The sequence below is a fragment of the Terrapene carolina genome, unplaced genomic scaffold (assembly GCF_002925995.2).
Source record: "Terrapene carolina triunguis isolate 2854851 unplaced genomic scaffold, T_m_triunguis-2.0 Scaffold130, whole genome shotgun sequence".
Lineage (NCBI taxonomy): Eukaryota > Metazoa > Chordata > Testudines > Emydidae > Terrapene > Terrapene triunguis.
Window position 1 is genome coordinate 1,905,141 of NW_020664481.1, and position 15,517 is coordinate 1,920,657.

Consider the following 15,517-nt stretch of genomic DNA (forward strand, 5'->3'; position numbering starts at 1 on the left):
GCCTGCCAGGGTGCTTACCTTGGCGTGCCGTGTGCCAAAGGTTGCCAATCCCTGAGTTACAACATGCTTACATGATGGAGAGGTAATGGACATTAGCTCCTACAGCAGCAGCCCAAATACCCCGTAAAGGTGTGGAAATATCAGGGTAGGTCCACATCCCTTCTCCTATTGTGCCCCTGTATACTGAACTTGGGTTCCATAGTCTTGTGCTATCTCCGCATAGCACCATACAAATCCCTTTCCAACGACAGTTACTAGCTGTGCGAATATTCTTGAAGACAGTATTCCAAAAGGATCAGTGAGTGACCTCTACAAAGCCAGAAAGTCATGTGAGGAAGCATCATTTCCTTGCTGCCATTGGAGGGAGGTGGCCAAGGAAGTGCAGTGAAGTAAACTGTATAGTGGTGAAATGAACCTGAGCCTGTAGAGCTGCATTGAGTAGAAGAAGGGTGTTAACACAGAACAGCAGATATTCCTCTTTCAAGGATCTGTGGAGAGAATTTGGAAGAAGTGAGTGAGAAATGTAGCCTGCTAGTCCCTGGTTTAGTGACACTATCCTATTTCTTCACAGCAATTCTCGGCACTGACTGATGTAGTCTTCCGCTTTTTAACAGAGCCCAAGGAGGTAAGGCCTCTGCAGCACAATATGGAGAGGGGGTTGATTGCAGCGGTCAGATGAGATGAGCGCAGAGTTAAGGCTTTGTCTCTTCTCTTTGCTGTCTGCAGGTAGAAAGGTTTCTGACTCAGCTCTCTGAATTTGCCACCATGAATGAAATCAGCCTGGGTCCTCTGAAAAATATTATCAAAAGTATCCTCTTGATACCTAATGGTGAGTAGCCTGGAAGTGGTTGTGTGTGAGAGAATGTTACTCCTGGCCTGAGCCTGAAAGGAACTGTTGTGTTTGTGCCTGCACACTAATCCATATAGAGCCCCACTGATTTCACTGTGCCTATCAGCTTGCAGGACAGAACCTTTGATTGCTAAGTAAGCAGTAATCAAGAATTAAAAATGAGTTCTCAAACATACTTTAGAAAACCCTCTTTCTGTTGAAGTATCCCTGTCAGTTCATCAGGCTGTTGTCTCTCTGAAGCCATGTCTATACACAAGTTCCACTGGCTTAACTAAAATCTGTTAAAAAATATTTTAGTTGAACCTACAGAAATCCTTTATGCGGACACATAAGAACGGCTATACTGGGTGAGACCAAAGGTCCATCTAGCCCAGTATCCTGTCTTCCAACAGTGGCCAATGCCAGGTGCCCTAGAGGGAATGAACAGAACAGGTAATCAAGTGATCCATCCAAACCACACATCTGTTGGTTTAAGTAACACTTGATTACGTGAGTTTAACTTGCACCTGTAAAAATGTATATATTTGGTGAAACTAGTGCAGTTTTATCTTCAGACAAAAACACTGTAGCAGCTGCCAGCTACAGGATGCAACATTGTACTTCCCAGTAGGTGGATGAGCTTCATCAGACGGAGAGGGCTGAGCAAATTGAGACCCCATTAGAAGACTCTGGAAATCAGAGCGATTTAAAATTGTGTTAAGGTGACTTCTATCCTTGCAGCCTCCTTTTAGAGAAACGCTTATCTAGGAGCAGCTCACCAAAACAGGTGTATGTTAATCACACATAGTGGAGCCAGAAAAGTCCAGCCGAGTCATTCAGTCTGACCACTTTGTTTTACAAGATTATTCCCTACAGCAATCCTGCTACCACCATAGCCAACTTATTCTCAGCCATCTGCAGTGCCTGTGCTTCACCCACCTCCCTTGGGAGTTTCTCCTGTTGATCCATTACCCTTATTATCTGTAGGTCTTAGATTTTTCTGTAGTTCCCATCACCGTAGTACTTAAGTGCAAATTTTCTTCTAGCATTTTGCTTGTACTAAATTTTCTTTTTGTAGCTTCAGGCCATTTCTCCTTTTCCTGCTAGCATAAAAGGCAGTGACAACATTTCCTTCCTCCTTTTATATAGCTACCTTAAAAGGTATTTACAGTCAGAAATCATAATTTTCCCCATTCTGAGGCTTTTCTTTTCTAGACAACATACATTTATCTCCCTCGGTTGCCATTTATGTGCCTTATCCTCAAATCCTTGTCTCATTTTTGTCAGGGCTGAGATGCCATGAACGATACCTGCCATCTGTTTGGATAACTTCACTGAGTGCTTCTGTACAGTACAGATACAAAGCCGTGTGGGGCAGGCAGTCTATCAGAATTTACCAGACAGAATCCTTCTCTTGGCTTCAGAGAACAGGGTCCTTGTAAATTTCAATGTGCAGCCTGCTCCCCAAGAACAAAGCAGGCAGGCACAGCAGGAGAAAATGTTATAGGCACATGTTCACACCCACCATCCAAAACACAGCAGGTAGTTCAAATTATTAGCTTGCCAGCCGTTACCAAGCAAAGCTTCTGCAGGGGAAAAAGCAGTAACTTCAAAATGAAGCTGCTGCCGCCATTACCATGGAGACCAACAATGTAGCTTCATCTTGCTCTCATGCCCATGCATCTGACTGACTCTTTAAGCAGAAGCTTTGGCTTCTACAAAGGTACAGTAGGAGACAACAGTATTTCCTACTTTGGTGAGGAGCGAGTTGCTGAACAGCACAATTGGAGAACAAAAATATCCTATTAAAACCTCTCTGTCCCTGTGTTTGTTTGACTTAACACCGTGTACAATTCTGTATTTCAGTAAAAAGGATTTCCTCCTTTTGCAATGTTTATTCTAGGGGCCCTGAAGAGGAATCTGTCATCTGAACAAGTCAGAGCAGATTTCATCGCTCTGGGTAGGTCACTTGACTTTACTAAATATTAAATATTAATTGGTTATTATTTTGTTAATCTTGTGTTGTTTCTCCTACAGGACTCAGTGAAGAGAAAGCCAGTTATTTTGCAGAGCAGGTATCAGTAGAATTCTTTTACTTCTTAACTTAAAAAAAAAAACTCTCACTGGGATGGGGCGGTTTAATAAACTTGTGGCCACATATTCAGAGGTGCCAAGAAGTCAGCTTGTTTGTTGCTTCATACCTAGTTGAAAATCATAAACTGAAGATGCCATGACAACTGGTATGAAACATTTTGTCTAAGCAGTTCTTCTGATTTGGCATGGCATATGCATTGTAGCATATAAGCACCTTAAACAGTTTTATTGATTGCGGCAATTAAGTGTGGCTTTGATTCTGTTTCTGCCTTTGCTTGCATTGAACGTCAGCGTTATCCAAATAAATGAACACAGGACTTTTTGCATTAATGTGTTAAATTGGTCCCATGGCAAAATTTTCAAAAATGCCTAAATCAACTATATAAATAAAAAATAAAATAAACAAACTATGTTTTTTAAACTTATGCCCCCGTCCATTTTCATATTTCGGCATTTATGCAGTCCCTTGATACATGCTACATGTACATCTGCTTTATGCTTTTGCTGGGGCTCTGCGCAGTTCCTCATTGGTGTTGGAGCTACAGGTAATATGGTAAGGAGAAGTATTTTTGCATCAATTGGTTAGGTGTCCATTTTTTGCTCTTACAGTGGAAGCTGAATTCCCCCACCCTGACACGCCTGGCTGTTGGACAGACGCTGATGATTAACCAGCTTATAGATATGGAGTGGAAATTTGGAGGTAATGGATGTGAGACATGAGTAGAATGAAGTGTCTGTATGATGTCAAGGCTGAAATCCAGCAGCGGTTCTTAGCTGTAGACTGTCTTGAAATAATTTCACTCAACTAAGCTACTTTAGACCTCAGGGAAGTTATCGGCCATCTCTTCTCTCCATTTCACAGTGACCGCAGGGAGCAGTGAACTGGAAAAAGTTGGAAGTATCTTCTTACAGGCAAGTCTCCCAAAATGAGAGTTTAGGGAATGGGTTATAGTTCATCACTAGGTAAAGGACAAGCGAAAGGGATGAACCTGCTGGTGCTGACTCCAGTGGGAGCCAAGGGAACCCAAGAGTGTGGCATTTGGAGTCGGCTCTGCTTCTGATTTCTTGAAGACAGCAGCTAAAACAAGTGCACTGCTGCTGCTTTTTCTGCATGCTTCACTTATCTAAGGAGATTTGTGGCCAACAGTAGGGATGATGCAGCACCAGCATTTGCAGTCTAGTACAGGTCCTGATATTGTGTGCGAGAGGTTGGGTTGATTTGCTTAGATTAAAGACACTCCTTAGGATGATCTCTGAGAAGGATCTACTCCTATAGTAGTTTTTCCTGGAAGACCAATTGAAGAAGTGGTCTCTCTACAATAGTCTGTGCTGTCTGAAACTAAAGTTTGATGCCTTGATTTTTAGGATGCTAGGCTGTTTCCATTAAATGTCTCTGATTTCTTCCCAGTTGAAATTGGTGGTTAAAAAAGGAAGCCAAATGGATCACGTGTATGTAGGTGAGTTAACTGACTTCAGAGGGGAGTTCTAGAGCAGAAACATTTCATGAAGGGACTTCAGAAGTATTTCATGAAGCCTTTGAAATTCCAAGTATTTACAGAAAAGTCATATATATTCATTGGCTCTCAATGAGCTTTGGAAGCAGACCCAGCTCCCAGCAGGGGGTCACTATAGAACAGTGGTTCTCAACCAGGGATACGTGTACCTGGGGGTACGAAGAGGTCTTCCAGGGGATATACCAACATATCTAGATATTTGCCTAGTTTTACAACAGGCTACATAAAAAGCACTAGCAAAGTCAGTACAAACTAAAATTTCATACAATGTCTTGTTTATACTGCTCTCTATACTATACACCAGGGATCGGCAACCTTTGGCACGCGGCCCGTCGGTAATCCGTTGGCGGGCCGGGATGGTTTGTTTACCTGCAGTGTCCGCAGGTTCGGCCGATTGCAGCTCCCACTGGCCGCGGTTCGCCATTCCAGGCCAATGGCGAGGGATGTGCTGTCCGCCGCTTCCCGCAGCTTCCGTTGGCCTGGAACGGCAAACCGCGGCCAGTGGGAGCTGCGATCGGCCAAACCTGCGGACGCTGCAGGTAAACAAACCGTCCCGACCCGCCAACGGATTACCCTGATGGGCCACATGCCAAAGGTTGCTGATCCCTGCTATACACTGAAATGTAAATTTATATTCCAATTGATTTATAATTATATGGTAACAATGAGAAAGTAAGCAATTTTTCAGTAATAGTATGCCGTGACATTTTTGTATTTTTATGTCTGATCTTGTAAGGAAGTAGTTTTTAAGTGAGGTGAAACTTGGGGGTATGCAAGACAAATCAGACTCCTGAAAGGGGTACAGGAGTCTGGAAAGGTTGAAAGCCATTACTGTTGAAGCACTGACTATAGATGCTCACAGCTATTCCAACCCTGGCCTCTCCCAACTGGTGGCACTGTATGAAATAATTCAGAAGTACTGGCTGTGTGGAGGGTCTTCATATCTATGCATATCAAAATATTACCATCACGCTCTGACAATTGGAGCCTTTAGAAGTAGTCATTAGAGAGCAACATACTAAAGGAAATGAGAGCAATCCCAAGGTCTGTCATATTATGAAAATCTTTGCCTGAAATCCTGTTACATTCAAATGATGTTGTATAGAAAAGCACGTTAAGAGCTAGAATCTCTAGTACAATCCAGCCCAGGTGTGGATGAAAATTGCTCCTTGATATGGATGTGAATAGCTTTGTGTTAGAAATGGGACTTTAAATATAGCTGGGTTTTTTTTCCTCCCCTTTCTCAGAGTTAACATTGCCGCAGTTCTACAGTTTTCTGCATGAGATGGAACGTGTCAAAACCAGTCTGGAATGTTTCAGCTGAAACCCTTAGGGACTGCATTTATACCATAGAGGGGTAATTTCTCCTTGTGGGCCAGCAGGTCTGATCTTAACTCTGCAGATTTGTAACATATTAGATGAAGATTGCACTGTTTAATAAACACTGTCAAATAGTTCTGGACCCAGAATGGAAATGGTCTTTAAAACTGTTATATTTCTGTCCTTCAGAGTCTGAAACTTTTACAAATATTTAGTATCTGCAAACATAAGTACTCATATTGCTTTTCTGTAGTAACCATTAGAAGAAAATATTGTCAGAGCTATGTAGACATTTATAGTGGTATGCAAGCTAGGAATCCATGTTAGTGTCCTGCTTCCTTTTGTATTGGACTTGCGTGAGAGGGATAAAGCAAACTTATGAGTGAAGAGCATTAAAAGAAAGGAAAAAGAGAGAGAGAGAATCCTAACTAGATGAATTAGTTAGCAGTGGTCCACATCAAAGCTCTCATTTTCGTGTTAAGAACTGGACTGATAATGTACTGCCCCATAATGGAAATGATAATTAAATAGTAGACATGGGAGAACACTGGGCTTTTATTTAAAAAAAAAATCACCCTGATAATCCCCCTGTTTTCTGAACAAACATACGCTTCTAGTGAAGAGCTCCTAAAGACAGGCCTGTGTGAAGGAAGTCGGAGACTTATTAGTACATTTGTCACTCTTGTTAGTCTCTTGGGAAGATGAACTCACTTGGAATGTTTGAGACACCTCTAGGCCAAGCAGAGGGCGTGTACTACCTACCACTGCCTTCACTTAGGCCTGTTTTGTGGCTGACTAGATTTCATTCTCCAGGGTTGTCACTTTAGCACCTTTTATCAGCCTAAATTCACTTTATGCACACCTCTTGGGACAGGTCTTCTGAAAGGTGATCCCGCTTGCAAAGTATTCTCTTTCCAACACTAAGTGTTCCTGAGGAAGGGAGATCTTCACATGCAACTCCAGACACAACATGTATGATGGAAAGAACCAATACACTGTGATGTGTAGGAATAAGAGCTTGAACTAGCACGCAGCCAACACCTAAAATAACTCAGCGTCCTGCAATAAGCAGAGAGTCCTTCCTGCCTAGCTTCAGTGAATGATCAAACATGAGACCTTCCTTTCTTAAATCACTTCTCTTCCAGTTACAACATTCCCTTCCCATAAAACCATGCACAGTGAGATTATAAATAAATACCAGAACTTTGACAGATTGCCCTCTGAGTGCAGTATTACATGCTCATTTTAATCCGTTACAGGAAAATACAAACAATTCCACATGATCTTTTGTAAGTAGGACCAAGTGACGAATGAGAACGGTGTCTTGTGTTTGGAGAGTCTAACGTGGGGGAATCCTACTTGAAATGTCCCAGGTTGACTCATGGCCAATATTTGCATTTTTCTTTCCCTCTGTCATACTCCATTCATAAGGGAGTCCTGCTTTGTCACATGATAATTGTAAACTGGAAATAAAACCCTTAGAAATAAAATCCCTCCAGTAAAACATTCCTTGTCCATTATTTTTGTACCCCACCCCATCTCGCATAGAAAAGCCAAAGGGTCGTGTCAAGAAGAGGGGCCTTTCTGCCTTACATTTTCTGCTACTAGTTCCTATTGTTTCACCCAGCCCTGCTGTTCCTAGGTTGTCACTATTAGATGATAGTTGTAGTGGGGGTGGAATACAGCGATGCCCTGACAGGTGCCACTCTGAGCTGCAGATCTAGAACAATCTAACCTGCTCCCCCCGCTTAAGTGCTGGCCTGGGGAGCGCTGAGGCCTCATGTCCCCCAGCTAAGGGCTCCTGCTGTGCAGCCTGACAGTCGCTGGAGGAGTCTGATAGGCAGCATTAGGACACTGCTGCTGCACCCACAATGCCTCTGTAATGTGAAGTGACCTTCATGTGCTACCAAAGGTCTTGGCTGGCCCCGTAATACCCCTTTCATCCTGCGTACTTGACTATGCATGACTGAACAGGCTGCGCCTCTTTGGAAATGAGCTCTGGTAGATGGCCTGAGTGGAGCCCTGGATGCTGTGACTCGAAACGTTTCTGTGGCATGAGCATGAAGGAACATCAACTGCAGTGGATTAAAATGGAAGTGGATCTTTCTACATTGGACTGCCAGGTCTGGGAGGAGACCTGGCCTCCAGAGAGCACAACAAGAAATCTAATGAGACAACTTTGTCTTGGCTGCACAGCAAGTCTCATCCCCTTCTTCACCTCCACAGCCACTCCCACGTCTTGGTCCAAGAGCGATATGGGGAGTGGTGTTTGGCCACGCTCCCTCTGGTCCTGCCCTTACTCCTGAATACTACTTCCTTGGTGCTAGCAGTGTAGGGGGGAAGGGAACGCTGGAGTCAGACAGTGAGCAGGGGAGGGGCACAGAGCGAGAGATTTGAGAAACAGGGCACTTTCCTCAGTTCCCGCTGCAGCAGCCTTAGCAGGGGGCGAGCGAGGGGAGTACTGTTGTGTCCTGGTCCATGTGTCAGTTTTATGAATGATTTCCTGACAGGTACAAAGGCTGACTCAGCTAGCCTCCTGTTGTGTTCGGTGCGGGACCGGCTTTTCCGGCTGCCAGTCAAGCCCGGTGAGCCGAGAGCTAATCTCTACAGGACAGCAGGCTCAGGGGGAAATAAGGGCCTCTTATAGCTTGGGCTGAAAGCTAACTGTATTTCTTCAGTGGTTTTGGTTCCCTGGTGGTTTTCTCAGCCCATTTCCTTAGGGAGCAGCAGCAGCTCTCGCCCCCTCCCACCACTTTGTTTTTCAGAGCGCTACTTTGAAAAGTTGCAATTTCACAGTTCCGAACAGACACAGGACCCTTGGGTAGATCTCGCCTCCTTTTCAACAGCAAGCAGCCGAAGCAGGAGGCTTTCCCTAACTCCCTTATGCAGTAGTGGCAGGGCAGGGGCAATCCGGGTATTTACACTTCATGGCTGGGCCTGGGCTGCTCCCTCCTTCCCCCTAGTAAGGCATGCCTGAAAGCAGTGAAGGAACCAGAGCTAACTCGGTCTAATATTAGACCTTTGAGCCATTCTGCTCCAATTCAGGCCAAAGCTACAGTAGTGAGCCTGGCTCGGTTTTCTGATTTACCCCTCCCAAAATACTTGGAGAATGTGAGACAGTCCAGGGACTGTAGTTCTCCCCTCTGCAGAGGGCCAGCACATGACCAATGTGCTACCCAAGCAGCGCCTGCTTTCTACAGACTCTGCACAGGAGAGAATTTCACCTAGGTCAGGGTGATTGCCAATCCAGGAAAAGACGGACTCTTGGGAGATATGCTGGATGCAGGTTTGCCAAATCCTTCGACGTATCCTCCAAATAGATACCATTTTGGGAGATAGGCCCCGATTGGTCCTGTGCTCTGATAGGTTTATGATATTTTAATATAGTTGTTCTTTTTAGACCTCTGTAGCAGAGCTGGAGGGAGAAGGGGCTGTGCTGCCCACACAGCTCCTGGAGGGGCTACTTTAGATTCAGTTGTGATTATTAACATTTCCCACTGCTAATAATGTGGCAAGTAGGGAAGTTTTTGCACATGGTGTCTGTACTTTGTTCTGTAATTCTGTGCCATTTAGTTCATCCCTACAGGACTCCTCTAAGCATGAAAAGCTCCCCCTGCTTGGAGCGTACAAAACAGGCACCATTTCAGCGCCTGCCTAGGAGTGGTCAGCGCACGGGCTGGAGAGGAAGGAATGCGGAGGTCTGTTCTCAGCTCCGTCAGGGACATGCTCTGCGACCTTGTTCAGGTCACATGCAGCGGGATATTCGGGAGCGCAGCTCCCACTGAGAATCGTGGAGAATCCCACTCCTCCACTGTTTTCACTGGGAGCAGCTGGATGCTAAGCTCTTTTGAAAACTTGGCCCTTAACGTGACTCCATTTCCCCATTGGTAAAATGGGGTTCATCAGCCTTCCCCATGGGGTCAGTGCTCAGCCAGCCTGTGGGCGATTCAGTATTATTTTACAGCCCAAGCCCCAGACAAACTGAAGAGGAGGAAGCTGTGCATAGTTTCTTAAAAGTGAACTAAGATCCCAGCGCAGTTGGGGCTACTGCCTGCAGACGTAGGTGACATTTTAAACAAACTATTTTGAAAGCGCCTTTGCCTCAGGGGCTCTGTTTCCTCTGCAATAACATTATCACAGCCACTTGGACTAGTGCCTGGAGGGGCTAGGAGGTCAGCAGGTGTCACAGGGCTCACCTGGCATCCTGAACCGGGGCCTTGTACGTACTTAGAGCAGAAAGAGGGTTGTTTTCAACTGCTTTGTCATAACCTAGCGCTCCCTTTGTCTTCTCTTATGCCTGGCTTTGCATCCTTTTTCACCCCCTGGGTGGAACACCCCCCAAATGCACCATGCATCCTCCTGCAGCTCCTTCAGATTGCTCTTTAAAACCCACTTTCAGGAAGCCTTCCTACCCTGACAATCTCCCCCCAGTGTCCGAGCCCCTTTGTTTGTCTGACATGCCCTGGGTACTCTTAATGGCGCATAGTCATTTAATTCTATGGGTCTCTTCTGCTTTGTGGAGTCTTAAATCAGTTGGGTAGAATGTTTTGCATTTCACAGTGAAAGGTTGTGACGTTGGTCGGGGGAAGAGGGAGTAACTCAGAGAATCTCTTACTAGAGATGTGCTTGGGGTGGGGGGAGAACACTGCATTTGGAATTCCTGACAAATGCAGAGGGCATGTGGGGAAGAACACCAGGCCACCAGCAGCTGGACAGGGCAGCGGGGGGCCATCACTGCTTGCCTGGCTAACGGATGTGAATTACATCTGCTAAAGTCTCTGACCTGCTAGCAAAAACAAACCGAAAGATGTGGCTAAATTACTGCGAGTGTTTTCCGCAGTTACGCTGTAGAGCACGCCCGGTGCTGATGCTAATCTCTCTGGGCTTTCCCAAGTCTGGAGAAAGACACAACAGTGAGTCCACTGGTCTGCTAGAAAGTATCAAGAAGGTCATATGAACTAGAGATGGAGTCCCAGTGCTCAGAGAAAAGGGATTCAGTATCACACCCCTCCAGCCATTAAATCAAGGATAAAGCTAGTCCTCACAGGGCTGATCCCGGAAGGAACGCAGTGACCGGTTTGGGGAAACTCCACTGATTCCTGGCGGAACCATGCAATACACACGATGGTTCGTTTGTTCCCAAGACTTCTGTATAAACTTCTCTTCAGTTTCTATTTGCAGAGGGGTCGTGTGGCTTCCTTGGCTTGGCTTTGATGGGAAGCTGTAACTCGGTCAAGGGTTGTTCATAAGACTTGAGGAGGAGAGAGGAAGTCGAATGGGCAGAGCATAGGACAAGGAACCTGAACTCCTGGGCTCTATTCTGATCTCTGCTTCTGACCTCTTGTGTGACCTAAGACAAGTCAATTAACCTCCCAGAGGCTCAGTTTCCTGCCTTGTGAAGTGGAGGTGACCCACTCATCCTGCCCCCGGGCACTACAGAAGTACCACTTGTGTTTTCAAACCTGAACTGATTTCTACATGCTACAGATGAACCTCTTCTTACCCAAGGCTGGTGGCCCTTTGGCCAGAATCTCCCTCCAAATAGTCATTCTGGTGTCATTCCAGCCCTCTGAATAATGCTCCAAACTTGCTTCAGTCTTTACCATATATACTTGCAAGTCCCTCCAGCACACCAAGCCTTTTAGGTCCGGTCCACACTATGGCTTGAACCATGCTACTAACCACCCCTGCTCAAAAATTGGTCAGCCTGATTCGTGCCGGACAACTCATTCACAACATCCTTGATGCCAGTACAGCTCTAGTCCAGAGTCCCAGTTCAGCCAGGACAAGGACTTCTTTAGAACCATGCTAACACAGACCAGTGACAAAGACTGACCCTAGGAACTCAGAGGGACTACAGGGAGACCGCACTATTTGCCTTTTTAAAGCTCATATGCACTGTTGTTGTAGCTGTTTTGGTCCCAGCATATTAGAGAGACAAGGTGGGGAAGGTAATATCTTTAATTGGACCAACGTCTGTTGGTGAGAGAGAGAGAAGCTTTAGAGCTTACACAGAGCGCTTCTTCAGGTCTGGGAAAGGTACTCCGAGTGTCACAGCTAAATACTAGGTGGAACAGATTGTTTAGCATAAGTAGTTAACCTATTTCAAGGGACACTCGGAGTACCTTTCCCAGACCTGAAGAGAAGAGCTCTGTGTAAGCTCAAAAGCATGTGTCTCTCACCAGAAGAAGTTGGTTCAATGAAAGATATTACCTCACTCCCCCACCCTCCCCTCGTCTTGTTAAAGCTCTGCACTCTGAGTACACTCCTCTCCTCCTGTCCAATTCCACCTCCCCAGTCTTTTCTGAAAACGAATAATATTAAACACAAAATGTAACCAATCAGTGCAAACAACTGTTGGAGGAGTGCCAAAGGCTTTTTCTAGAAAGAAGTCACTGTGAAGGAGAAGGTGGTGGGATTCAGAACTTCTCATTGGCCAGAGGCCTTAAATCCCCCCCATGGAACTGATGCACTAGTATCTATAGAGCATTGGCTCCTGGAGATACCCCAGCTGAAGCTCTGGCCCAGCGTCTAAGCCAGCGCAGTTCCATTGAAATCAACGGAGCGATGCCATTTATGCCGGCTGAAGCTCTGGCCCAGCGCGCCTAATCTTCTGCTCAGCCCGCACAGACAGCGCCTAAATCAGAGCTTATTTGCCTCCCTTTAAAGGGGGATTTGCTCCTTGAGGAGCAACTAGAATACTAGATAGGACTGTAAAACACTTGGCTGCTTCCAGATTTCTGCCAAGACACAAATATCGTTGAGAGGACTCAGAGTGTTCGAGCTCCACTTCCTCCCACAAAGATTTGCATTACACAACGCTGCACCCAACTGCAAGAGCACCCCCGGGTTCAGATCAGATCAGTCCTGTGTCCAATCCTCGCCTATTGAAGTCAATGAGCACTTTGTCATTGACTGCAGTGGGAACAGGATTGGGCCCAGAATCCTCCAACAGTGGCGCATGCCAAGTCTCCAGCCAAAAGTGGGGTTTCTCCCAGCTATCGGAAAGAATCTTCTTGTCCCATCCTTGCTCTTACTAAGGCTTTTGGTTAGACACAGAGGGCACTGTACTGCTGCTATGGCACTGTGGCATAGACCCTTCCTGCAGTGACGGAAGGGGGTTCTCTGTCGAGGGAGGCACGCCACCTCCCCGACTGGCAGCAGCTAGGTCAACAGAAGAATTTTTCCATCAACCTACACGTCTACACCGGGAGTTAGATCAGCTTACCTACGGTGTTCAGGGCGTGTGGATTTTTCACATCCCTGAGTGCCATAGCTGGGTCGATCTACATTGTATGTGTAGCCCAGGGCTGAATATGGATCTGGACTAGACTGATTGGCTCCCATGCCGGCTTGCGTGAGGAAAGAGCTCTGGTTTGCAAGGCAATGGCAATGTTTCTAGCACCTCATCTTGCCGTCCAGCCTGGCTTCTCTCCTCCCCCTAACCAGATGTATTGGAAATACTTGTGATTCTCAGACCAGACCCAGTGTTGTCTACCGGTACATGGAATTCATGCCCAGGCACCTACTTTCGCACCATGGGGTGGGGACCAACAAAGGAAAGAATCCTGTGGATTGACCACACAGAACATCCTGCCTTGGGAAAAACTCTTGGGCACCAAAGTTCCAAGAAGTCACAGATTTTTAAGGCTCAAAGAGATCGTCATGATCACGTAATCTGACTTCCTGCCTTACCCAGGCCAGAGAACCTCACCCAGTGATTCCTGCATGCAGACCAACAGCTGGTGGTTGAACTCTGTGCTCCACTGTAAATCAGGATCTACAGGCATAACGGCAGCGAACAGAGGACCACATTCCATCTCCTCCTGACAGCACCAGCCTCCTCAGGGTTCCACTAGGCCACCTCCCCCAAGTGCACACTTAAGTCAAGCAAAGAATCGGCTACGTTTCTCTGTGGGACTTTGGAGCCTCATGGCACTGCAGCAAGAGGGGGAGGGGGCTGGGCGTCTCAACCCAAAAGTTGAAGGGGGTGTTTGTGGTTGGGGTTGGCCCATTACAGCAACTGGGACCAGCTGAGAAATTCAGGTCCAGGCTTGGATTTCAAAAGCCCACCCAAGTTCAGGGATGTTCGGATCCCAGGACACATCTCAAATAATTACTTCTCAAATTAGTATCTAACTCAAAGGTACTGGGCTTTTGGTGATTTTTCCAAACACAAAAGAACCCACATTCATTTCTAGAAGGGCGAGTGGCTCAGTGGAGGCCGTGGTAGGTCTTCACCCCAAAATACCTATTACACCGTCACTCCTGGAGCATTTCTCACCCTCCTCTCAGACTCCCCCATGCTAAAAACATCTCAGAGCAACTAAAGCAAGTCCCCGCAGTGACCGATCCAGTGCCCCCATCACTCAGGTGTGACTGCTCAACTTTGACAAGTCATGAATCATCCCAAATGCAACTGCAAGGACTTTTCAGCAAGAATAAAATAAACCTATCGGAAATCTTATAATGGCCATGGGGAAATGCGCATGTCTAACTCTTCTTAGTGGGCTGGAAAGCTCCATGTACCAAACAGCAAAGGAAACTCCATCCCCCGTTTCCCAGGGCTCTTTCTACAGTTCAAAGAGCCATTTTATAGGTCTGTGCTGTCCCAGGGACATTGATTTAACACACAGTTGCATCCGAAGAAGTGGGTTGTAGCCCACGAAAGCTTATGCTCTAATAAATTTGTTAGTCTCTAAGGTGCCACAAGTACTCCTGTTCTTTTTGCGGATACAGACTAACACGGCTTCTACTCTGAAACCAGTTGAATCACTAATAAGGTTATTGCCAGACCATGCCACCTGATTTAGTGGCCAAAGAAAGACAGCCCGGGTGTTAACTCCTTTACTGCCAGTGCACTAGCTACACCAGCAGATTAACCTTTTCCCCCCTGTGTGTCCATGTGATGTTTGGGGGAAGGGCTGGCAGCCTGACAGACCTACAGGCTGACATCCTCCCCTTATCCGAGAACACACACAGCACAGGCAGTAGCAGAAAAAACTCCCCAGACCCATCCAGCCCTGACCTGAAGGGAGTTGAGTCTCCATGGTCTGTGCAGTCCTGGCCTCTGGCTCTGTGCTGAGATTCCCAACAAAAGGTGCCAGTTACAACCAGTGGGGGCTGGCACCCTTGGGCACTGGAAACTGGATTAAGACCCCTGAGTTAACAGCTTTCATTTACTACCTACCCATGCTGGATTTCAACCAGTCACCTAGAGGGGGGAAAGCTGGTATCCTGCTAATGCTCCCCTGAGTCATCTACTCCCAGCTAATGTTTACTGCCATTTAAAAGCAAACATCTGTTCCTCATGGTCATGTGACAAAGCAATCAGCGAGAGAGGTGCTTTCTTCAAATGCTGAACAAGAGACTTCACGGGAAATGGGGAAAAGATGGTCATCCCTGAAGCTCCTCAATCTCTGCTTCACTACAGAGCTTCTCCCTAAACCATCCCCTGCCTCCCTCCTGCTACAGGTTTCAAGAATCAGTCAGGTTCCACAGTCTGAGCAGGAGTTGCATTTACTGCTTGTTCTGGGTCACAGCCGCACAGCCAAAAGATGTGAGGAACTGGGATACATGCTTCAGTCCACAAAATGTTTCTATGCATGATGCTCATACTGTTAATACATAGCAGCTCGAACAACTATGCTTAGCGCTCACACTGTACAGCCCCTTTCAACTGGAGATTTCAAAGCATCTTACAATGGTGGGTCAGTAGGATTATTCTCATTTTACAGATAGGGAAACTGAGGCAGAATCA

General features: G+C 46.3%; 1 protein-coding gene across 1 annotated transcript; it reads left to right on the forward strand.

Annotated features, from left to right (window-relative positions):
- Positions 1-565: 565 nt before the first annotated feature.
- Positions 566-7,261, forward strand: COMMD7 (COMM domain containing 7; the record flags this gene model as incomplete). The annotated part of the gene is made up of 8 exons (XM_024215446.2): positions 566-625; positions 727-829; positions 2,733-2,789; positions 2,867-2,904; positions 3,533-3,623; positions 3,786-3,835; positions 4,332-4,380; positions 5,685-7,261. Coding segments are annotated over 8 exons (525 nt in total), but the record flags the coding sequence as incomplete, so codon positions are not given.
- Between the last annotated feature and the right edge of the window lie 8,256 nt (positions 7,262-15,517).